Source organism: Hipposideros armiger, unplaced genomic scaffold (assembly GCF_001890085.2).
Source record: "Hipposideros armiger isolate ML-2016 unplaced genomic scaffold, ASM189008v1 scaffold_1425, whole genome shotgun sequence".
Classification (NCBI taxonomy): Eukaryota; Metazoa; Chordata; class Mammalia; order Chiroptera; family Hipposideridae; genus Hipposideros; species Hipposideros armiger.
Window position 1 is genome coordinate 169174 of NW_017732775.1, and position 21208 is coordinate 190381.

The following is a 21208-nucleotide window of genomic DNA, read 5'->3' on the forward strand; positions in this document are numbered from 1 at the left end:
ATGTGACCTAGTTTTAGCCAAAGAAATATCAAGTTTTCCCTTAGGCAAAGATGCACAGAATAAACACTCATTTTTCTTTCCTTTAGATGTGGCCTTATAAGAAAATGTTTAGAGCTGTGACAGTCATTTTATGCCATGAAGGTGCAAACCTGAGGTCAAAGCCTACATGAGGAAATCAAAGAACCAAAAATACTGGGTTTTTCAGAAATTCTGAAATTTCTCCTTTGTCTTCGCAGAATCACTTTTTCCCTTATCTACTCCTGGTTTTTATTTAAAGTTACTTCTTTTTTACTTCTCTTTCTAGTTTGGACACATCTCTCTGGTTTTCCATTTTTCTTTTTTTTTTTTTAATTTTAATGATTTTTCAGTGGTGGGGGACATGCAGTTTTAAAGAATATATTGAATACTATTTATACTTAAAAATCCTTTTTTGGTATTTTAAAAAGTTTTACTAAACTGTAATTCACATATCATACACTTACTTACAATGTATAATTAAACAGCTTAATCTATCCACAGAGCTGTGCAACCATAAGCATAATACATTTTAGAAAATTTTCATCACCCCTAAAAGAAACCCCATTCCCATTAGTCACTCTCCATTCCCTTCAGTTCTGGGAAACCAATACTCTACTTTGTCTCAGAGATTTACCTGTTCTGTGATCTTTGACAACTGAAACTTGTATTGTTCATTACTAATCTCTAGTACCTAGGAAAGTGGCTGGCACATGGAGTTCAATAAATACTCAGTAGTGAACAAGATAGACTAGGTCCCTGCTTTCTTGGAGTTTATATTATAAAAGAGACAAATAAATGAAAAGCACCTACATTTTGTTAACTGTTGCACAATACAGACTGCACTATAATAGAGGATATTGAGAAATCTATTTAGTGAAATCAGAGGCTTCTCAGAGATGAGTTCTCTTATGCTGAAACCTCAATGAATGCTGGGAAGCAAACAGCCATGAAGTGCCCTGGGAAGAGAACTCCCAACAGAGAGAAGGGCACCTGAAGTCTGAGAGGCTACAAAGAACTCAGTCACTACAGAATAGTAAAGCCAGAGGATGAGAAAGTGGTGGAAAGGTAGACAAGGACCAGATTATACAAGGCTTTTTAGGGATGGTAATGGGTTCCTATTTAACTCCAAGTGAACAGGCATGACATTAAAGTTGTATGATTTATTCCTTGTGTAGAGCCTTACTATTCAAACCGTGTCCCCAACCAGCAGCAGTTGCAGCAGCATCACCTCTGCACTGTTTGTAATTGCAGACCCTGAGGCACCACCCCAGAATTAAGAGTCTCTACTTTTAATAAGATCCCCAAGTGATTCATGCACACTAAACCTCGAGAAACACTAGCGAATGGATCAGGAGAAAGAACAGGAGAGGGGAAACCAATAAGATACGTTAGTCCAAGTGCTGCCTGTGTAAGAGTGATAGCAGAAAGGAAGAGCAGACTGAGTTAGGGTGTGTTTTGGAGATAGCTGGTTTAGGTCTCTTAGCCAAGCGGAGATTTCAGTAGGCTGGTATCCATATGAACCTGGATTTCTGAGAAAAGTTTAGGATTGGAGATACAGTTCTGTTGGTCTATTGGGTATCCTGCTTTTGAGTTTCAAGTGTTGCTTCATAGTGTTTTATACTGACAAATGTTTGCATGTTGTCATCTTTATGGAAAATAAGGCATGCCTTTATGAAGGTTGTCCAAGTCCTCCCCTCTTTCACTTTGAGGTCCTCTGTTATGAGACATTTTTCAAGTCCTCATTAACCCCTTTACACACACACACACATTTTGAATGTTTTAAAATTCAAGGCGCACGGCTGATCAACACCTTGCCTTCTCTACAGCCCCTAGGGTTCTCCACACCCAAATCCTAACTAGGATGGATATCCTCAAGTCTCTCCAGTTTCTAGGTACAAAGCAGACTGGCAATTCCTGGGTTGGTGGGTTCATTTCTCTTGGTATACAATTCTCTATTCTTAAAAAGGACCAATGACTTAGGCGCCAATAGGGGAGACCCATTTGTAAGCCAAAAGAAGGAGCAATTTCTTGCTTTATCACTTCCTTAATAAGTGGCATGCTGAATTTCAACTTAACGGTCTTCCCTATACCATTTCTCTCATCTAGGCTGGTTTTGGCAAAAGTTCAGAAATAGCCATGGTAAAGCCAATGAATACGTCTTAGGAAACAGTTCATGTTTTGCTGGTGATTTCCAAAGGCATAAGCATGAACTGACCCATAGTCTTGCAATCTAAACTAAATTAAGCTTTGTTTGTAAGACTGCACTGGTTTGGTCAGCTCAGAGAATTTTCAAGGCTGGTCTCCCATTTGTTTTTGATTTTTAACAGTTTGTTACAATTACAAAGGCAAAAGGCCTTTCCTTTTCTTTCTTTCTGCGGTACGGGGAATGGGAAACGTTCTTGCTATGCTTTCAATTCTCAGCCATTGGTAATCTAGAGATTAGTACCACAGCACCCGAGTATCAGTGGGACTATTCCAGGATCCTGCCTCTTTTGGTTAAGTTCACGAGGCAGGGAAAACCTAGCAGGTTTCTGGTTAGGAAGTGATGTTAACATTTGCAACGGCATTCCTCTATTCATACTTGCCTTTTCCCCTCACTGTGAACTTACTTGAAACACTGCTGCTACAAGAAATTCTCTGAACTTTGGGAAGAAAGTTCCTTCCCAAGAACACCATACATCCATCTGAAGGGGGTGCCGCCAGTGGGAGTTATTTAAAGGGCGAAAAGCGGAGGGTTTGCTCCAGGGCCGAGATCGGGTCAGGCTAAGGGAGAGCACGGCGGGGCTAGGTCGGTTTGGACCCGCCTCCTCGGGCTCTGCGGGGCCCAGAGGTTGGAGGGAGGAAAAGGGCAGGCCTCCACGGCCTCCAGGTGGGAGCGGCACGGTGGGCGGAGGGGCTCGGCGCCTCCTCCCCACTTGGGACGTGCGTCCAGGGAGAACCGCCCGGGTCCCGCTCCTCCCCGCCGGCGGGGGGAGCAAAGGGGCAGGCGGCCGTGCTCTCAGGCTATAAAGGGCCTTGGGCCGCCGGGCTCGCCTCAGCGTCCTACGGCTCCGCCCTCGCTGCCTTCGAGCTCCGTTCCCGCTCAGGCTCCGCTCGACTTCTCGGGCCTCGGCTACCCGGGCTGCGGCGGAAGATGGCGGCTCCGACCGAGTCCTCCGAGGCGGCGCTGGCTGCTGCCTTGACTGACGTGCCCGAACTAGCCCGACTTCTGGAGGTTGACCCGTACTTGAAGCCCTTCGCCCAGGACTTCCAGCGCAGGTACCGCCTGACTCTGCTCTGTTCCCCATCCTCTCATTCCTCAGGGCGGGTCAGCCGAGCTCCCCAGCGCGGCCTGGCGCTCGGGCCCCTACTCGGCTCCCCGACGCGCGGCCCCGCCCCTCCCCGGCCCGTGGCCCCTCCTCCTGAGGCCCCGCCCCCGACTTGGAGGGTGGTGCCTTCAGAGGGTGGGCGTTGGGTTGATTTTCATAATTAGGTTAAGTGGCTTTCGGAGTGGTGGGTTGACAACTCTGGCCTCCTGATCAGACGCAGAAGCGCTGAATAAACTTTTCTCGCTCCTTGAATCACTGTTTTTGCGCCATTGAGTACGTGCTTTTGCGCCATTGAGTACGTGCTTTAGCTCCTAGTACTCGCCTCCTGATGTGCTGATGTGGAGGGAGGCAACGCAGCTGTAGATTTTCTGACTTTTCTGTAGGTTTTCTGACTGCACCAGAGTGGTCCTGTGAATTAGCCTGTGCATAACACCCGGCGTGTGTAACTGCGCAGTTAAATTTTTCTGTTGATTTCATAGCAGATATTGTGTTGCTTATATCCAACAGGATTCTTTCAGGCAGCATTTGTTCTTATTAATATTACCCCCTCTAAGAGAAGATTAAGCCTAGCTTGGTCACCTCCCTCCCCCTGCCTGGGCCAACATTGATGAGTAAACAAAGCAACGTTCATCTGTGTGGAGAAAGGCCAAGAAAGCCAAACTTCTAGAGGCCCATTTAGGCTGCTTTAGTTTTAGCTTGTCTCATATGCTGTGGCAAATTGGTTTACCACAATTAAGTGGCTGAGATAATAATTCTGGTAGTCAGCTCAACTTAAAAGGTATACTTGATTTTAATAATTGTTATACTAGTTATAGCATCAATAGTTACATTTGTGAGATAAGTGCATTGTTATTTAATGGTTTCTGCCCTCTTAGCCAAGCCACTTGAGGATAAAAACAATTATGGCATCCGAATATACACAAATTTTCAAATAACGGAAAACCTCCAGCTAGTTAGATGTTTTAGTTGGAAAGAAGCTGCGTTGGGGGTAATGAAACACTGTTGGTAAGGAATTGAGAAAAAAAAAAAACTTCAGTTCATCACCTGGCGTTGTCACTTATTACCTGTATTCAATTCATCAACAGTTTATTAAGGCATCCTAATGGGACACAAAGTTGAATACAACGTCTCCTTCCAGAGCTTGTATATCCGAATAAATGAGCCCTTCTCAAATTAGTCACCTCCAGCTGTTGCTCAGTTAATCAGATGATGGGCCCTTATATAAGCCATATGGGGAACAGCCTTGTGAAATTGCTTTCAGTATTTACAATATATGCTTCCAAAGAAGCAGTGCATACTCTTCATAGTTCAAGATTGGATTTGATTTAGAAATAGTCAAAAAAATTTTAGAGCAAAAGATGGTGGTCAGACTTTTTGATGTGATTATTAATGATGATACTATGCTTGGTAAAATGAGACTTAAGACATTTCTAAAAGAAGAGCTGTGGAAATGTCTTGTCTGCTTCTGCTCATCCCCCTTAAAAAAAAATGATTGCAAGCTGACAAACATCCTTTGGTAAGTGTTTCTTTCATGTAATTCGTTTCAATTCCATTGGGATTGAAGCAATTATGATCCTTTTATGGTTTATCAAACCTAATGAGAGCAGCCAAGGCCAGAATAAAGAAGTGGGGTCAATCCAGTGTTCTTGGTGAGAAGGCCTGTCCAGCGGGCCCTTGTGCCTCCCTCTGACCTGGATTCTACTTCTGGCCTTGGTTCTAAGTAATTGCCATTTTCCAGCACACGTTCCATTTAAACCTATCAAATAGTAATTTGGTATTTGGCAGTGGTGATTTTTACTTTGAACAATTGAAGAATAAAAAATTCCTCCTTCGTCAAATTTGGTTCTAGTTACTTTACCTATTTTCTGTTGATTTTTTTTATAACCCACCTGTGCAGTGTGTTTTTGGCCTAACAAACATTTAGGTACAAAAAGTATGCTTACTAAGGAGTGAAGAAAATTTAGTGTACAAACAACAGTAGATAAGAGTGGTGATGGGAGAAGCAGCTTCTTTGCGTTGGTGGACTGTCTCATTCTTCCCCAACCAACGTATCTTCATTAGAAATGCTGTTATGTATATTTGTTGTTCTTGCTTACCTTTTCTTTAACTGTAAGAATGTTGAATCAAGTGTGAGGATTAGTGGATTACTCTGTGCCAGGGCAATCACTCTAGGATGTAGGTGAATGAAGGCTTCATTTTGAAACATGCTTTTTACAGTGTCAGTGGCAAGGAACAGAGAACATGTTGAACTATGCACTGTTTCTTATAGCTTTTGCCTGAGTCACTTCTGCTGATACATTGGCCAGTGTAAATCAAACGTGACCTCTGAGCCACGTGTGTGGAATAGAGCATGGACATTTGTGAATGGCCTGAAAAACAACACAGTTGCAACAACACTTGTCTATACCCTTTGTTTAAAGTTTATATAGTACTTTTAGGTACATTATGGTATTTGATTTAATCCTTGTAACAAAACCACAGGGTAGGAATGGTGGGCATTTTTGTTTTTCCTGTTTTACAGATGAAGGACCTGAGATTTGGTCAAGTGACTGGTTTAAGTTCATATGACTAATTAGTGCTGCAGCTGCAGTTATCTTTCCTTACTAAAACTGTTCTCAAGTTCACAAACAATGACTTCTTGGTAATTTAGTGTGTACCTCTTCTCTCCTCTTTATTTCTAGCGTTGGACATTTTGGACCACTTCTTGGATCCTTGGAGCCATAATACTATAGCCCTTGCTTTTCTTCCATTATCTCTGGTGGTTTCTTCTCAGCCTTTTTCTGGCCATTTAACAATATGAGATTTTCAGGGCCCTCCTTAGGTCCTTTTATATGTATTTATACTTCATATACTTTTCTTAGTATTGTCATTCATCTTATGGATTCCATATATGTTCTGAGACTGTCCCCATCTATCTCCTGGTCTCAGACATATTTAAGTATCTTCATTTTGATGTCCTATACGTACAACACTCAACATGTATAAAACTGAATTTATGGTTTTCTTCTACCAAACCTGTTTGTTCCTTTATACCCTATCTGTATAATATCTTTCTTCAAGCCTAAAACTAAGAATTATTCTTGGTTACTCTTCTCCTGTTATCTCTAAGTCTAGTCAATTATACCTTCTGTTTTTCAAGTATGTGCCACTCTACATTCCTACCATTTTCATCTTACTTAAGTTGCTACCATCTCTAGCCTGATTTACAAAAAGCAGCATCATAATTGTTCCCCTTTTTCAAATCTTCTCAACAATTCCCATGGCTCTTAAGGTATAGTGCAGACTCCTTCTCATGAATTATAAGACCTTGTATTATCTGGTCCCTGTCTACATTTTTCGCTCATCTTTGGACCCTTCCTTTCACTGTTTACCATCTATAGTAGTAAGAAGGAGCCTACGGGTAAAGAAGTAGCCAGGCTATCTGGGGGCCATTCTGTAAGGGACACTAAATTAGCACTAGAATAAATTGGAAACATGACATTTGTTTTACAGATGTATTCCTTTCTTAAATATTGAAGATTTTTATTTCTTACTTTGTGAAGGCTCATAAGTAGTTAGGGGTCTAGAGAAATCATTGAATAAAAGGTGAGAGAGAGCAGGAACTAGAAAATGTTATGATCTTTATCAGAAGAGTAACTCTTTTAGCTTAGTAGAAGTGAATAAGTAAATCCTTTGTTTAATTTTTTTAATAGAAAATAAGTTGCTCTATCCCATAAAATAGATCTTTAACAAATATTTAAATACTGTCAGTTTGAAGTGTGCCAGAATGTTATCCTGTCTTGGATGCTACATGTTTTGGTCTGGCCCTGGGTCCAGCTATGCTTTTGTACACACTGTTTCTTCTGCTTCTGTGTTATAAGTTCCTACACACGCTTTAGGACATAGCTTAGATATTTATGATATGCCTTCCCTAACTTCTCCCCATTCTTCAGTCTTCCTCCCACCTATTGCCTACCAACTCAAACACCTCATCCTAAGGGTTACCATCCACTGTACTGCCATTGTCTTTCTGCCCTTTTGTATCCTCTACTAGATTATTTGCTCTCATAGATGGGCACCTTATTTGTGCAGTTGTATTCTCAGTCTGTAGAACCATACCTGGCTTATTGGAAACAGTACAGTATTTGAACGTGCAAAAGACTGAATGAATATCTCACTTTTCTCTTTTCCATACCAGCGAGTTTCAGGTCAACTCACCTTAAGCTAAAAATGTTGGGAGTGCTAGGCTGGATGGATGGACAGAGAAGAAACAGTAGTTACCAGGTTATGTGTGATCATCTGCGGAAGGGGAATATGTCTTCAAGTGAAGAGCTAAAGATAACCAGAGAAAATCAAGAAAATCATTATTAATTAGATACTTCCATATTCCACAGAGACTAGAGGTTTAATCACTGAAGGAATACTCAGTTTGAGAGCGCCTCAGGTCAAATGAAGCGCCCAGGAATGGGAGGAGAGGGTTTTGTGAGCCCAAGTGTGTTAAGTATTATAATTACAGTGAACATCTCTATTTTGTTAGAAATAAAAATAGCTTTACATTGGTAGCTAATCAGAATTGGAAAATAGTTTGGATTTGGTGTTATCAGCAATCACGCCAAAAATTGATTCTCACAGCACAGAGTTTTATATCATAGCTGAATGGTGCACGTTGTTTTCTCCCTCAGTGCCTGGCCAAGTTGTGGACTCTGAGGAAAGTCAAATGTCAATGATTCTAGAAGGCAGGGAAGAGCACAAAGATTACCAGATGCTGCTGGCCTGCTCTTCTGTGCCAGTGGATTCATTTGCCCTTTGCAGCTGAGATCTGTACTAACTCTACAGTCACTCCTGAATTCTCTGCAGTGATGGGTAAGAGGCTGTGGCCTCTCCTCATTTCAAAGTGCCTCAAAATGACTCCATGGAGGAATTTAGTTTCATTTAGGCTCCAGCACCTGCCATACCACCTCCTGAGCAGTGACACTTTACATGGTAACTTCTTAGAGAATTCAGTTCAGCCCCCACCAAGCTTGGTCCTAGTTAGTAAGATGATAATACAGTCCCTGTGAAATGTGCTATAGGTTTTGACTAAGTATATCATGCTGCTGTTATTTGAAAACGTGTTAAATTTCAGTTACACGTTTATAGATATTGAAGCAAAACTTGAAAGTGTTTTCATTGGAGAAAATTGCTGCTACTACCAGGTACCTGTCACTCTAAAGTAAGTTTATATTTTACTAAAAAGTAGATTCCCTTCTTGCGGTGATATCTGCTCATCAGTAGATGCTCACTGCTGTTTTGAATTCAGGGTTCTTTTGTGTTTAATATCCAAAAGCAGCCCCATTGTGTTTTGTGTTTAGGGTAACAGGATTCCAGTACATTGCTAAAAGGTAAAATTCCACATTAACCATATGTTATTATACAGTCTACATTCAATCATTTATTACACAATTCTATTGCAATAATTCTATTTGACATTGGTTAAGTTATAGTGACTAACTTGTAAAACTTGATTGATTTTTTGATGTTTAAATGACCAGAATAATTTAGACTCTAAATTTAGTTTCTTCACATGCAAAACGGAAAAAAACAATATAAAAATATTGCTGACTGACCATGTTGCAAAATACAAGAGCAAGTCAAGGCTTGAATTTTAACTCTCATAATTGCTAAATAGTTTTGAGTTCAAGAAAAAAATTAATGGGCCTCTATGGACCTCAGTTTCTTCTTAACGTAGAATATGGAACCGACTCACCTTGTAGGGGTGTCATGAGGACTAGGAATATATGTAAAGATGCTCAGTAAATAAGTAATTGTCTTTTAATGATGATAATGTTAGCAAACTAACTTTCCATCTTAAGTATTTACTAGAATATTATTTTTAGAAGATTTTCTTTTTTTTTTTCTTTTCAGCTGAGCCATCCTGCCACCTGTTGGCAGCTCAGTGGCTGCTCAGCTCAGGCCGGGACTCGAACTGCTGTTGCTCAGAGCTCAAAGTCTTGAGCGAGCTCTTAACCAACTGAGCCACTCAGCCGGCCCTAGAAGATTTTCTTATTGTTAGCATCTTTAATTCTGTATCCTGAAATCAGCCATCAGATAAATAACATGACCAGAAATTCCCCACAATTCTTCATTTTGCTGGTTAATGGCATCTTTACCTTAGGGGGTCCTTTTCTTTTCTCAGCACAGCGATTATGTGAATGAGGTGAGGAGGTGGTAATTTTAGTCATAGTCTAATAGGGAAGGAAGAGAATATGTTTAAACTTTGATCCTTAATTTGGAAAGGAAATAATAAGGCAATTGCCAGTTTACTGTAAGCTGAAGGCAGGATGAGTCCAGGATATAATGAGCACAAAGCTCCTTTTATTGAGAGAGGTAAACGCTAGCCTGCAGAAACTCAAAATCACTCTTCTCTTGATCTTTCTGTTCTTTTTTTTCTTTCCTTTCATCTGATTGCTAAGTGTTCATATTCTTGGGCATCAAACAGCTGCAGGGATTTTCTTCCTCTTGAACTCTGGATGATTGGAGGCATGGTCATATCGAGTTTACCAATAGTAGGAATAACTTTGAAAATAAGAAGAAAAATAGATACTAGCAGCTTAAAACTTTGAAAATGAAAGAATTATACAGCGGCGTCTGAACATATAATCTGTTCATGAGAAAAAAAAAAAAAAGAAAGCCTATGTCTTGCCTTGTCTTTTTTTTTCCTCTTTCTGTTTTTTATTTGATGATTTCAATCATTCTCAATATGTTTGATTTTGCAATGAGATGCATAATGCAAAGGCATGGAATAGTCATGTGTGTTTTAGTAGATTTATTGTGTAGTGAATTAAAATGAGACACAATCTCTGGGAATGTACTCTAGGTGTGTAATCTGAAATACGATAATCAGAAACCACGTCTACAAATCTACTTCTTATGTAGGCAACCTTGAAGTTTACAAATATTTAGCAAGTGAGAATTAAATATTTCTTTTACCAATGAGATCATGATACTCAATATTATTAATCTAATGTATTTTTATTTTCATAAATGATAGGCAACTAGCCATAGGTTATATTTAATTATGAATAACTGCATAATACAGATATGGCCTCTGTTACAGAAATATGACAAAAGCAATTAGGCATATAGGTTGTGTAACAGAAAACCCAATATACCCTTAATTAACAGAAAACCCAACAAACTGAGTTATTGAAATAGAGGTTTGTATTTTCACAAAGAAAGTGAAGGTGAGTGGTTTGGGCCTTCCATCCTTCTTTATCTGTCAGCTTTACTGTCTTTAGCATATAGTCTTTATTCTTATGCTTAGAGTATGGCGGGCATATGTTAATTTTCCCAGAAACTCCATCTAGTTCTTTAAGTTTTCAAAGTATTGACCAGAACTGTCTCATGGTCCTCCTCAGCTGAAAGTGAGCCTGGATAATCAAGGCAGTTATTTGCATACACATCTTCTTGAGAAATGTCCTTTTGCTGTACTCGTGACAGCTTCCCAAGAGGAGGCTACATCTGGCTGAAGATGAACGGTCCCAGTGAGACCCTGGTGTAGTTCCTCAATGTTGTATCTCTGTAGAAATCCTTCTGAGCAGAATCCAGATGTTTCTCCTCCTCCTGAGAGACGTGTACAGCCACATCCTTCAGTATCACCAACCCCTGGTCCATGCCTTTCACGTTACTAGACCTGATCTGTACTTTTCTGGACTCTTTTCTTGGGGAAATACAGAGACTTTTGGCTGCTCTGGTCCAACAAGAGCTAATCTGGTCTCCTCAGCCACCTGGCCCTACAACTTGGGAGCACCCTCATCTTTCTTTTGAATTTTATAGGTATTTTACTCTTCAAAACATGAGAGTGTTTTGAGAGGAAATGGGTTCATCAGTTACTAATAATTTTTCCATGTCCTCTGGGCTCATTAAAAAATGATCTGATTTATCAAGTTATTAGGAAAATATAGTTTTTGTGAGGTTAGAAAGAACTACATTAAAGATGTCAATTAATTTATGCCTACTCTTTAAAACATAAATTGTCTTTTGTTACCTAAAGACACACAAGCTTATGGGGGCTTTAACATTATACCTTTCTGTGCTTTTTAAAGTTTAAAATGTGTAACTATCATTCTTCACAATATACCTACCATAGACTTTTCATATAAATGTAGGATTTTGTCATCATAGTCAAGTGTTGTGTTTTGTCTTCCACAGTAGGACTAAAGAGCAGTTTGTGGAAGAATGTGATTCCTGTTTGATGTCAGAATAGAATATCGATGATCTGGGTTCATATTTATTGTCTTTCTTAAGAGGTTATTATTCGTGATCTTTCTATTCTATTATTTGAAGAGTGTGAGTAACTAATGTCTGAGTTACTATTGCTTTTTCATTGTTTAAAAACTTCTCTTAGGAGGGCTGGTTATTATTCTAGGATTCTGGAAGTTCGTAAACTAGTTCATGTGTGTTATTTCCATATCTACCCCCGCCCCTCCCGCTTACCTTTCTGCATTAAAAATCTGACACTTGTGTGTGTGTAATTGTGCTTTTTTTTTTTCTTACAAATTTGAGTCTTCCATCCTCTTGACCATTTCAGTTGGCAGTGCTGCTAATCCCTGTAGTATGAGGTAAACCTGTACTCACAAATACAAAAGTAGGAAATACTTAGAAATAAGAGTGTTATAAAAACTGAAGTTTGGTTGTAGCAGGTTCAAAGCACCTTTAAAGTTAGAGAACATTTAAAATATAGTAAATTTAGGCCCTTGGGCCACTGCTTTTTGCTGGGGCCTGCTTCTGTTTCTTTGAAGTGTACTTTTTCTAATAAACTGCTCTTTCACAACTTAAAAAAAAATATCTATATCTATATCTATATCTATATATATGCACACACACATATGGTATATTTAGCAAACTGCAAATTGTGTTAGGCTGGATTTTTAAAAGAAAAATAATTTTGAAATACATATGGACTCATAGGAAGTTGCGAAAATAGTGCAGAGAAGGCTCCTGTACCCTTCACCAAAATTGCCCCAGTGGTAATATCTTGCTTAACTACATATATTGCAGTATCCAAACTAGGAAATTGACATTGATACTATCTATACACCTCATTCAGATTTCACCAGTTTTTACATACTCCTATTTGTGTGTATATACTTTGCTGTTTTATCACAGGTATATATTAATATAACCACTGCCACAATGACAGTACAGAACTATTCCCTCATCAATGAGGAACTCCCTCATTCCTTTATATTCATGCTGCACCCTCTCCCGCCACCCCTGACCTTTGGCAACCACTGGCCTGTTTTCCATCTCAATTTTTTTTTTAATATTGCATTAAAACTAAGATATGAATATTTACGTACAGGTTTTATTTCTCTGGGAGAAATGCCTAGGAGTGTGATTGCTGGGTCATATGGCAAATATATGTTTAGTTTTATAAGAAATAGCCTAAGTATTTTCTATAGTGTCTGTACCATTTGCTTTCTGACTAGAAATGTATGAGGGTCCAGTTTATCTGCATTTGGTTTTGTCACTTTTTTTTTTAATATTAGCAATTATAATAGGTTTGTAGTGATAGATCATCGTGATTTTAATTTACATTTTTCTGATACCTAATGTTTTTGAAAATTATTTAAAATATTATCACCTTTACATTTATTCTCTTTGGTTAAATGTCTGTTTATGTCTTTTTTCTGTTTTTTAAGTGGATTGATTTCTCTTTTTTTTTTGCCTTTGAATTTTGAGACTTCTTTATATATTTTAGTACAAATCCTTTGTCAGCTATCTGTTTTGCAAATATTTTCTTCCAGTCTGTAGCTTGCCTTTCATTCTCTAAACAAGATCTTTCACAGAGGAAGAATTTTTAATTTTGATGAAGTATAATTTATTGATTTTTGTTGTTGTTGAATGGATTCTGCTATTGTTGTCTTATGTAAGAGCTCTTTTCTTAGCTGTAAGACCTGAAGATTTCCTGTAACATTTTCTCCTAGAAATTTGTTTTACACTTAACATTTGAGTCTATGACCCAGTTTGAATTATTTTTTATATAAGGTTTGGGGTTTAGGGCAAGGTTTATTTTATTGCTTATGGGTATTTGATTCCTTTTTTTCAGTTTTACTGAGGAATAATTGACATACATCACTGTAAACATTTAAGGCATACAGCATGAAGGTTTGGTTTACACGTATTGTGAAATGATTACCACAGTAGGCTCAGTTAACAGCCATCTTCTCATATAGATACATTAAAAAGATAAAAGAAAAAAAAAATTTCTCCTTGTGATGATAATTCAGGATTTACTCTTTTAACAACTTTCTTATATATCATAGAACAGTGTTAGTTATAGTTATCATGTTGTATGTTATATCCCTAGTACTTATTAATCTTATAACTGTAAGTTTGATAATTTGTTTTTAAGATGAAAAACTGATATACTTGTATTGGGAAGCCACCTGACTAAAAATAGTATTTAATCAGCTCTGAAATATATGAACAATGACAATTTTTACATATATTACAGATTATTGAAAGCAGCGAGAACTAATTACCTGTCAGTTTTCTTATTTCTAAGATCTCATTTTAACTTTTGGTTATTATCATAAGGCAGCTCTAAAACTTTAGGAAGTGGGGAAAAATAATTTGTGAAATATATAATATTCTCAAGTGGTTACCTCTTGTTAGAGTTTTTTCAGTTTTTAATTTTCTTATTTTGTTTGTCATAACATTATTGATTTATATTAAAACATACAGATGTTAATCTATATAAATTCAACTTGTAATTTTATTTTTAAAATTTTATTACTTTTAATTTATTTTTCAATTATAGTTGACATTCAATATTTTATATGTTTCAGATGTACAGAGTAGTGATTAGACAGTTATATAATTTATAAAGTGATCCCCTGATAAGTCTAGTACCTACCTAACACTATACATAGTTATAACAATATTATTGACTATATTCCCTATGCTTTACTTCACATTCCTGTGTTGAACTTGTAATTTTAATTTGACTTTTTAAAGTTTTTCTTATTTCATGTCTTTTACTTAGAACCCACTTATTTGTCAGTATCACATATTCTTCAGTTTTGCATTGTAAATAATACTGCTTTTAAAAACAACTTTCATTAATTTTGTCTGTTTACTTGACTTAGAAGACAAATAAGTCTCCAAAAAATTTTTATGCTATACTATCATTTGTAGGAATGAATTTGATAAGTCTTAACTAAAGTAATGTTAACATTTCCTAAGGTTACTTTTTATTTAACTGAAATTAGCCTTTAGTTTATTTCAACTTTAGTACTTTGATATTTGTCAGGATTCATGGTTATTATTAATATATTAGAAATAAGAGAACATCAATTTCCAAACAGAAATTGGTTAGATGTTGAGAGATGAAAGTTATTAGTGCATTTATTGGGCAAAATTTGGAAAATTTTATGAATAAGATAGCTAAAAATGTACCCATATTTAAACAGAAAAGTAGGGAGGCACTTTTGAGGTTTTGTTCATTTTACAATGATTATTCGCTGTGATTACTCTGAGACACTAACATCCAAGAGATCACAATAATAATTATTTTGCAATTTATATATATGTCATTTTACATGCTTGTGTCTGATATCTGCATTTCTAGGAAGTTCCCAGGTGATGCTGATGTTTCACAGTTGATATTTTGATTAGCAAGGCATATGGTCCCAACCTCAATTCAAAACTGAGTTTAGTGATGGATTAAATTTTATTCTGTAAATGTTTACATTATTCTCACATATTCTGATTTTTTGAAAATAAGTAATTCATATATACTAATATGGTTACTAGAAATGATTTAGTTTTTTAATAGTTACAATTATATTTCTATTTATTGTAGGTTAAAGAGGTTTTATTTTAGTTTTATCAAAGTTGCATTTTCTTACATCTGAATTGTGAATTTCATGGTTGCAAATGGATCGTTAGGATAAGATACAGAAGGTGACCACATAGAGGAAATTATTCCCCACACTGGTGGTCCAGCGTATAGATGGACATCTGAGCTGTTTTTATTTATTCGCTTCTTTAACAAACCTTTGTTCAACATCCTTTCTCTCCTAGGTATTTTGTTCAGTGGTAGCAGAACAAGTATGTGTAAGATACGTGTCCCACCTGACAAGAGCTCTCTAAGTGGGGAGATGAACAAGTAAACACATATTTGTGCATAAAATTCAGAGTAATACAGGTGAAAACATACCCTGTTCTGTTAAGGAAGGAGATTATATATACCACAAAGAAGTTTATTTGAATTGCCTTAAATTCTTAAAATTATTTCTCGTTAAAAGGAAGACTGAGTCTTGAAGAATATAGACAAAGTCTATGAAACTCTTTTTCTGGAAAGAGTCAAAAGAATATGATAGCTAAGACATTTGGCTTCATTGAAGCTATAATGAAGTTATGTGACCTTTAGACAGCTTTTGTTGCTCTTAAGTGAAAGTTTACTTGCAAAAATGGTTCAGTTGCAAAATGTGCTTGTGTAAGAATTGCCACATTGTGTTAAAAACTGAAGCTTGTTAGTTTGTAAATCATATTTGATAAAATATCAGTAAATGTCCTTATAACAGATGAGCTCATTGTGGAAGGGATTGTGGACTATTTTTAGAGGCAATGAAGCAATTCCTAAGTAAGCTAAGGACACTTATTCCTGAATGAGTCGGGGACATTTTGAAGGGTGTCACCCAGTAGGCAGGTTCCTATAGATAAAATGAATGCTGACTATCTCTTCATGACCCCATCCTAAAGATCTCACCTAGAGCAGCACTATCCAATTAAAATATAATATGAGCCACATACCTAATTTTAAATTTTCTAGTAGCCACATGAAAAAAAGTAAAAAGAAACAGACAAAATGAATTTTTATAACATATTTAACCCAGTGTTTTCAAAATATTGTTACAATATACAGTTAAAAAATTACCGATGATGTATTTCACATTTGTGTTTCATACTGAGTCTTTGGACTTGGATGTGTATTTTGCTCTTAGGACATATCTCATTTGGGACTAGCCATGTGTTAAGTGCTGAATAACCACACGTGGCTAGTGGCTGCCATATTAGAGAGTGCAGGTTTAGGTTATGTATTTGGGAGAATAGCTTCTATAGAAAGAGTTGACCTGTACAGGTACAGGTATGACCTGTATAGACATTGAAGGGGAAGATTAAGGAGGGAGAAAGGTTCACTCAGCTATGTGTTCACGGTAACAAGGGAAAGTAAGAGATTCTGTTTTCACCTAACAAACAGAGTCAGCAATTATTAACCAGTGACATTTTTTTTTATACTTGAAGAGAAATAAATGGATGGTGTTTTAAATGTAAACATGGAGATATGCCACATCCTTAATTAACTGGGGTTGCCTAGGTAGCCACATTTTTCCCGAGTTGTTTAGCATGACTTCGTCCACACTGTTCTTTTGCTTTTTAGGTGCTTCTTACTGATGTCATATTTTCATATGCTAAATGCATTACATCTGCCCCGTAAAGCCAACGCAAAAACAAACAAAACAAAATAAAAACATAGGTCAGCCAAAGTAAATCTGGTCTTTCTTGATAAAGTGATTGAGGTCAGGTGGCTTCTCTGTGCTCCAAAAGCCCTAGACCTTTCGGGACATGCCAACCTGCCTTTGACTCAGCCCAAATGACAGCTGTTCCTAACCTTGTTCTCCTAATAATCTTGCTTACGTGCAGTGACTCATTATGACTTGCATAATTCCTGAGTTGTTCTCTGCTTGTAAGAGAGGAGGGGTTGAAAGAAAGGATTGCTCCTCAGTCACTCTCTACTCACAGTATAGTGGGTGTGTGTGCATTCACAAACACGTGTGTGTCTTGTATTTTATGCCGTTTTCTTCATGACTTGCTTTTCTTATTTCTTCTAGACGGTCATTTCTTCGGTGTTTATGCTTTTTATTTATTTTGTACCTACTCACATTGTATACTTAGTAGTTACCCTTGTAATATTAGTTAAAAACATTACTGTTTATGAAAGTATTTGCCTTCATGAGCTGTCAGTCAGATTCTTCTTAGGAAATGTTGTTTTCCTCACTGTAGCTGCTCAGTACACGCTGACTCACTGAGCATCTCTGGGGTGCTGGAAGTGTGTTTTGAATTTATGAAGAGAAGAATATATTTAGGGAACACATTATTGTCTTCTAGGTGTTTTCCACCGAGCTTGGAATAGAGGTTTCCACTCAAGGGGTACTTCAAATAGATATTGACTGGGGGTCTGGTCAAGCTTGTTCTGTAATATTAGAAATATAGGAATATTTATTACCGTGGTTGTTGGAGGGTCCCTAGAAACGCTTGAAAGTAATTCTTCTATCGTGTAGCGGCCTGTGGTGGGCAAAAACCTCTCTCATATACAGCTTAACCTTTCTCACGTCTAATACTGCTCATGAAGAAGATTGTAATTTGTGCATTGTGCTTTTATCAGGTTGCCGGTCCCAATGCAGTTAGTGTAATTTTTCATTTAGTAACAGTCCTCAGGCAAATCTGTTTAACAATGCTTTCTATTTCAGAACATTCTTCTATTTATAAAAACTTCTTTTGCCTCAGGCCCAACATGTTTTTCCAGCCAGGCCAGTAGTAATTTCTGTCTTTGCTGGCTTCATTCACCTGCACTGTTAAAATTCTATATGGGTTTCCTAGGAATGACTTTTCTTTTCTTTCTTTGTTGTTGTTGTTGTTTTTTTTTTTTTTTTTTTGTATTTATGGCATAGGAAATGCTGGGATGCCTAATGCCTTCATTTGTTGATATTACTTTGGTTCAAATTGGTATTGGTTTTCTGGGTTGTAAACCAGACTTTGTTTTCTTAATGAATAGAATTTTAACTTTCCATGTGAACTTTTAGTAATCCACAAAGTTTTCTTGAACAACAGTATTCACACTAGAATAAGAAACTGTTTAACTGATTTAAAAAAAAAAAACACGTTGAAGTTCTTTAATAGGTGGTAAATTCCCTTTCTAATTTGATATCTTAAAAGTGAGTGAAACAAATTACTTGAATTGCCATCCCAGATGATCATTAATTAGGCTTGGATTTGGCTTGAGACCAGACAGCATTCTAAGTTGAGGCTTTTGAAGCTGCTCTTGGGTCTGGTTTTGGTAATAATAACATAGGTACTTTAGAGGGATTTATATTTTTAATGGGGAAAGTCTCATGAACAGAGGCATACAAGAGAATGCCTTTCTTTATTCTTTTATCATTAGACACTTCTGGTTTACACAGAGGTAAATTTTGAAACATCTCTTATAATATCAAATTGTAAGGAGATTCTAGGGAATATATAGAGACCCAGGGCTAAACTAAAACTAGAACTCTGGCTATGCTATAAATATGTATTATACATTTATTATACATTTATATCATATATATTGTGTGTGTATGTTCGTGTGTATAAGTGGCTTTTGTATCATGTCTTCTCTAAGCTGGAATAAACATTTCCTCATTCATTGTGCTGATACCTGTGTACAAACGTTGGAGAAAATGGGGATTTTCCTTTCTTCCAGGATAGTCAGCATAGTGTTAAAAAAAGGAGAAAGGAAGAGTACTTTTTTGGGTTACAGTTTGCATTTTAAATTTCATTGCTGTTCCTCTCAACTTCCATCTGTGTTGACATTTGGGAATTTTGCTGTTGCTCTTTCTCAAGTGGAGGGGAAAAGCTTAAAACAGAATTTATACTTTTAAATACAACCGAGGCTCTGTCTCATCTACCACATCCTCATTTGCTCCAGGTTTGACTACTTTTTCTTTGGCTAAAAAAAAACCAAAAAAAAAATCAAATATTTTGTTGAATGAAATATTTCTCAAGCTTAAAACACTGCTGATTATTATACATTATTAACAGCCATTTTTTGCAGTAATAGAAATTCAGGCTGAAAATGCAATGATAAGTATTAAAATTTTAGACACTTAATATTTTATGGCATCAAAGAGATGTTTTCATACAGATGTATTAATATTAATGCCATTTGGTTTTATTTTATTTAACTTTCCTTTTAAATTAAGGTTCAATTATAACCTAGGAAATCGTAAAAAAGTAGATAAGCCACAAATAGCCAGATTGGGTGTTGTATCACTTATTTTGGCTCTATGCTCAATTTTGTTATTTATTTAACTTTCTAAATCCCAAGCATTTGGCATTTTCTCCCCCCCTTCCTCCCCCATTCCCTCCCACCCTGTGTGTGTGTGTGTATGTGTGCATGTGTATGTGTGTATGTGTGTGTGTGTGTGTGTGTGTGTGAGATATCGTGGCTGAATAATTAGTGGCCTGGACTTTTGTTCAGTGACTAGCAGGATTGGCTGATTGATGCCAGCTTTGTACAATTTGGACTAGAACAGAACACCATAGATTAAGTGGTGTAAACAACAGAAATTTATTTCCCACAGATCCAATGCCTGGTGAGTGCAAATGTCTGTCTTCTCTGTATATCCTTACGTGGCAGAGAGGGGAGAGAGAGAGGAAGGAAGCTCTTTCCAGTCTCTTCTTACAAGGGCACTAATTCCATTCATGAGGGCTCCACTTGCATAATTTAATCACCTCCCAAGGCCCTACCTCTTAATAAAATCACACTGGATTTGGGATTTCAACATAGGAATTTTGGGGGCACACAACCAGTCAGTCAATAACAATTCCCTAAGACGCTTTCTAGTTTTTAGTGTTTTTGATGGGTTCTTTTAGATAAAGTTAGTTTTTAGATTTTAAACAACTTGTATGCACCTATGTGTGTTTTCTAACACTCTTAGGAAATACAGTTGAAGCTCATTATAATTTCCTAATACAGCCATCAGACTAGTGATCATTTAATAATCACTTTTAATAAGGAAGGCTACGTGACTGAAATTAGGGAGTAGTAGATTTCTGGGTCCATTAAATTTACGTACTGTGTTAGGTGAAAAAAGAAATAGTACAAGTCTCCCAAAATTTGTTGGCTTCACATTGGAAAGACTGGGACCATTAAGTGTTCCAGGGTTTCTGGGAAGCAAGGCAGAGAGACCTGGTTATAGGCATATGTATATAATTCATTCTGTGGGTAGTGTGGAAAGGCAGGTAAGGTGTTTATTTACTTAAGCTAAAATAATTATAATGAGATTCTTTTGGAGAACCATAACATTGTATGTGAAGTTTTATAAGATCTGAGAAGAAAATATATTTTAAGAGAATTTATTGCATTTTAGATTTTCTTACAAGAAGTTAGCAATAAATACAGTGCTAACTCTGGACTGAGCAGATACAATGGTTGTCATACCAACAATTAAGCATTCATTTTAATAATGTTTTTGACGAGACTCTAAGCCATTTTTTTCACCTTCCTCCCTGACTAGTCCTCAGAAATCTGCAGACATACTTAACTTACAAAGAATGAAAGGATGCAAATAATTTACACTAGATTTCTTTGTGATGTTTCCGTGTAGCGTGATGTCGTAGAACTGATGTATGCTAGTGAGTGTATTAGATAAGGAAGTATTTGTTTCTTGAGTGAATGCATTTGCGAAGAGTGGAGAACCTTCAACATAATTTCTATATAATCTTAATAAAGGCAAACTGGTAATTCCAGAGACAAATGTGCATTCATTACATATCAGCCATATTTTCTGTGGTAGCTGAGCTTTTTATTCTGTCTCCTTACATCCTATTTGTTTTCTCCTGGTTTTATTTCTGACTAAGACCTTTAATTCGATTTTTTGGCTGGTCAGCTAATTAGAGGTAAAGTGATAATAACTGATAATAACTTAGTGTTATCCTCATATGTAACACATATTTAAGTGATGGTTGCAGGCTAATCCAAGATCAGCCATTTGAGAATTTATGAGAGTTTCAGCTATGAATGGATTTTCTTTTTTAAACTGGTATCCACCCCTATGTAATGCTGGCCCTTAAGAAAAGCCAAAACAAAAACA

At 36.9% G+C, this 21208-nt stretch overlaps 1 protein-coding gene across 1 annotated transcript in view; it reads left to right on the forward strand.

Annotated features, from left to right (window-relative positions):
• Window positions 1–443: 443 nt before the first annotated feature.
• Window positions 444–21208, forward strand: part of LOC109377504 (1,4-alpha-glucan-branching enzyme-like) — a 55137-nt gene continuing 34372 nt past the window's right edge. The window contains exon 1 of the mRNA XM_019633874.1: window positions 444–3276. Within this exon, the coding sequence (XP_019489419.1) occupies window positions 3152–3276 (125 nt within the window). The 5' untranslated portion in view covers window positions 444–3151. The remainder of the gene's footprint in view (window positions 3277–21208) is intronic.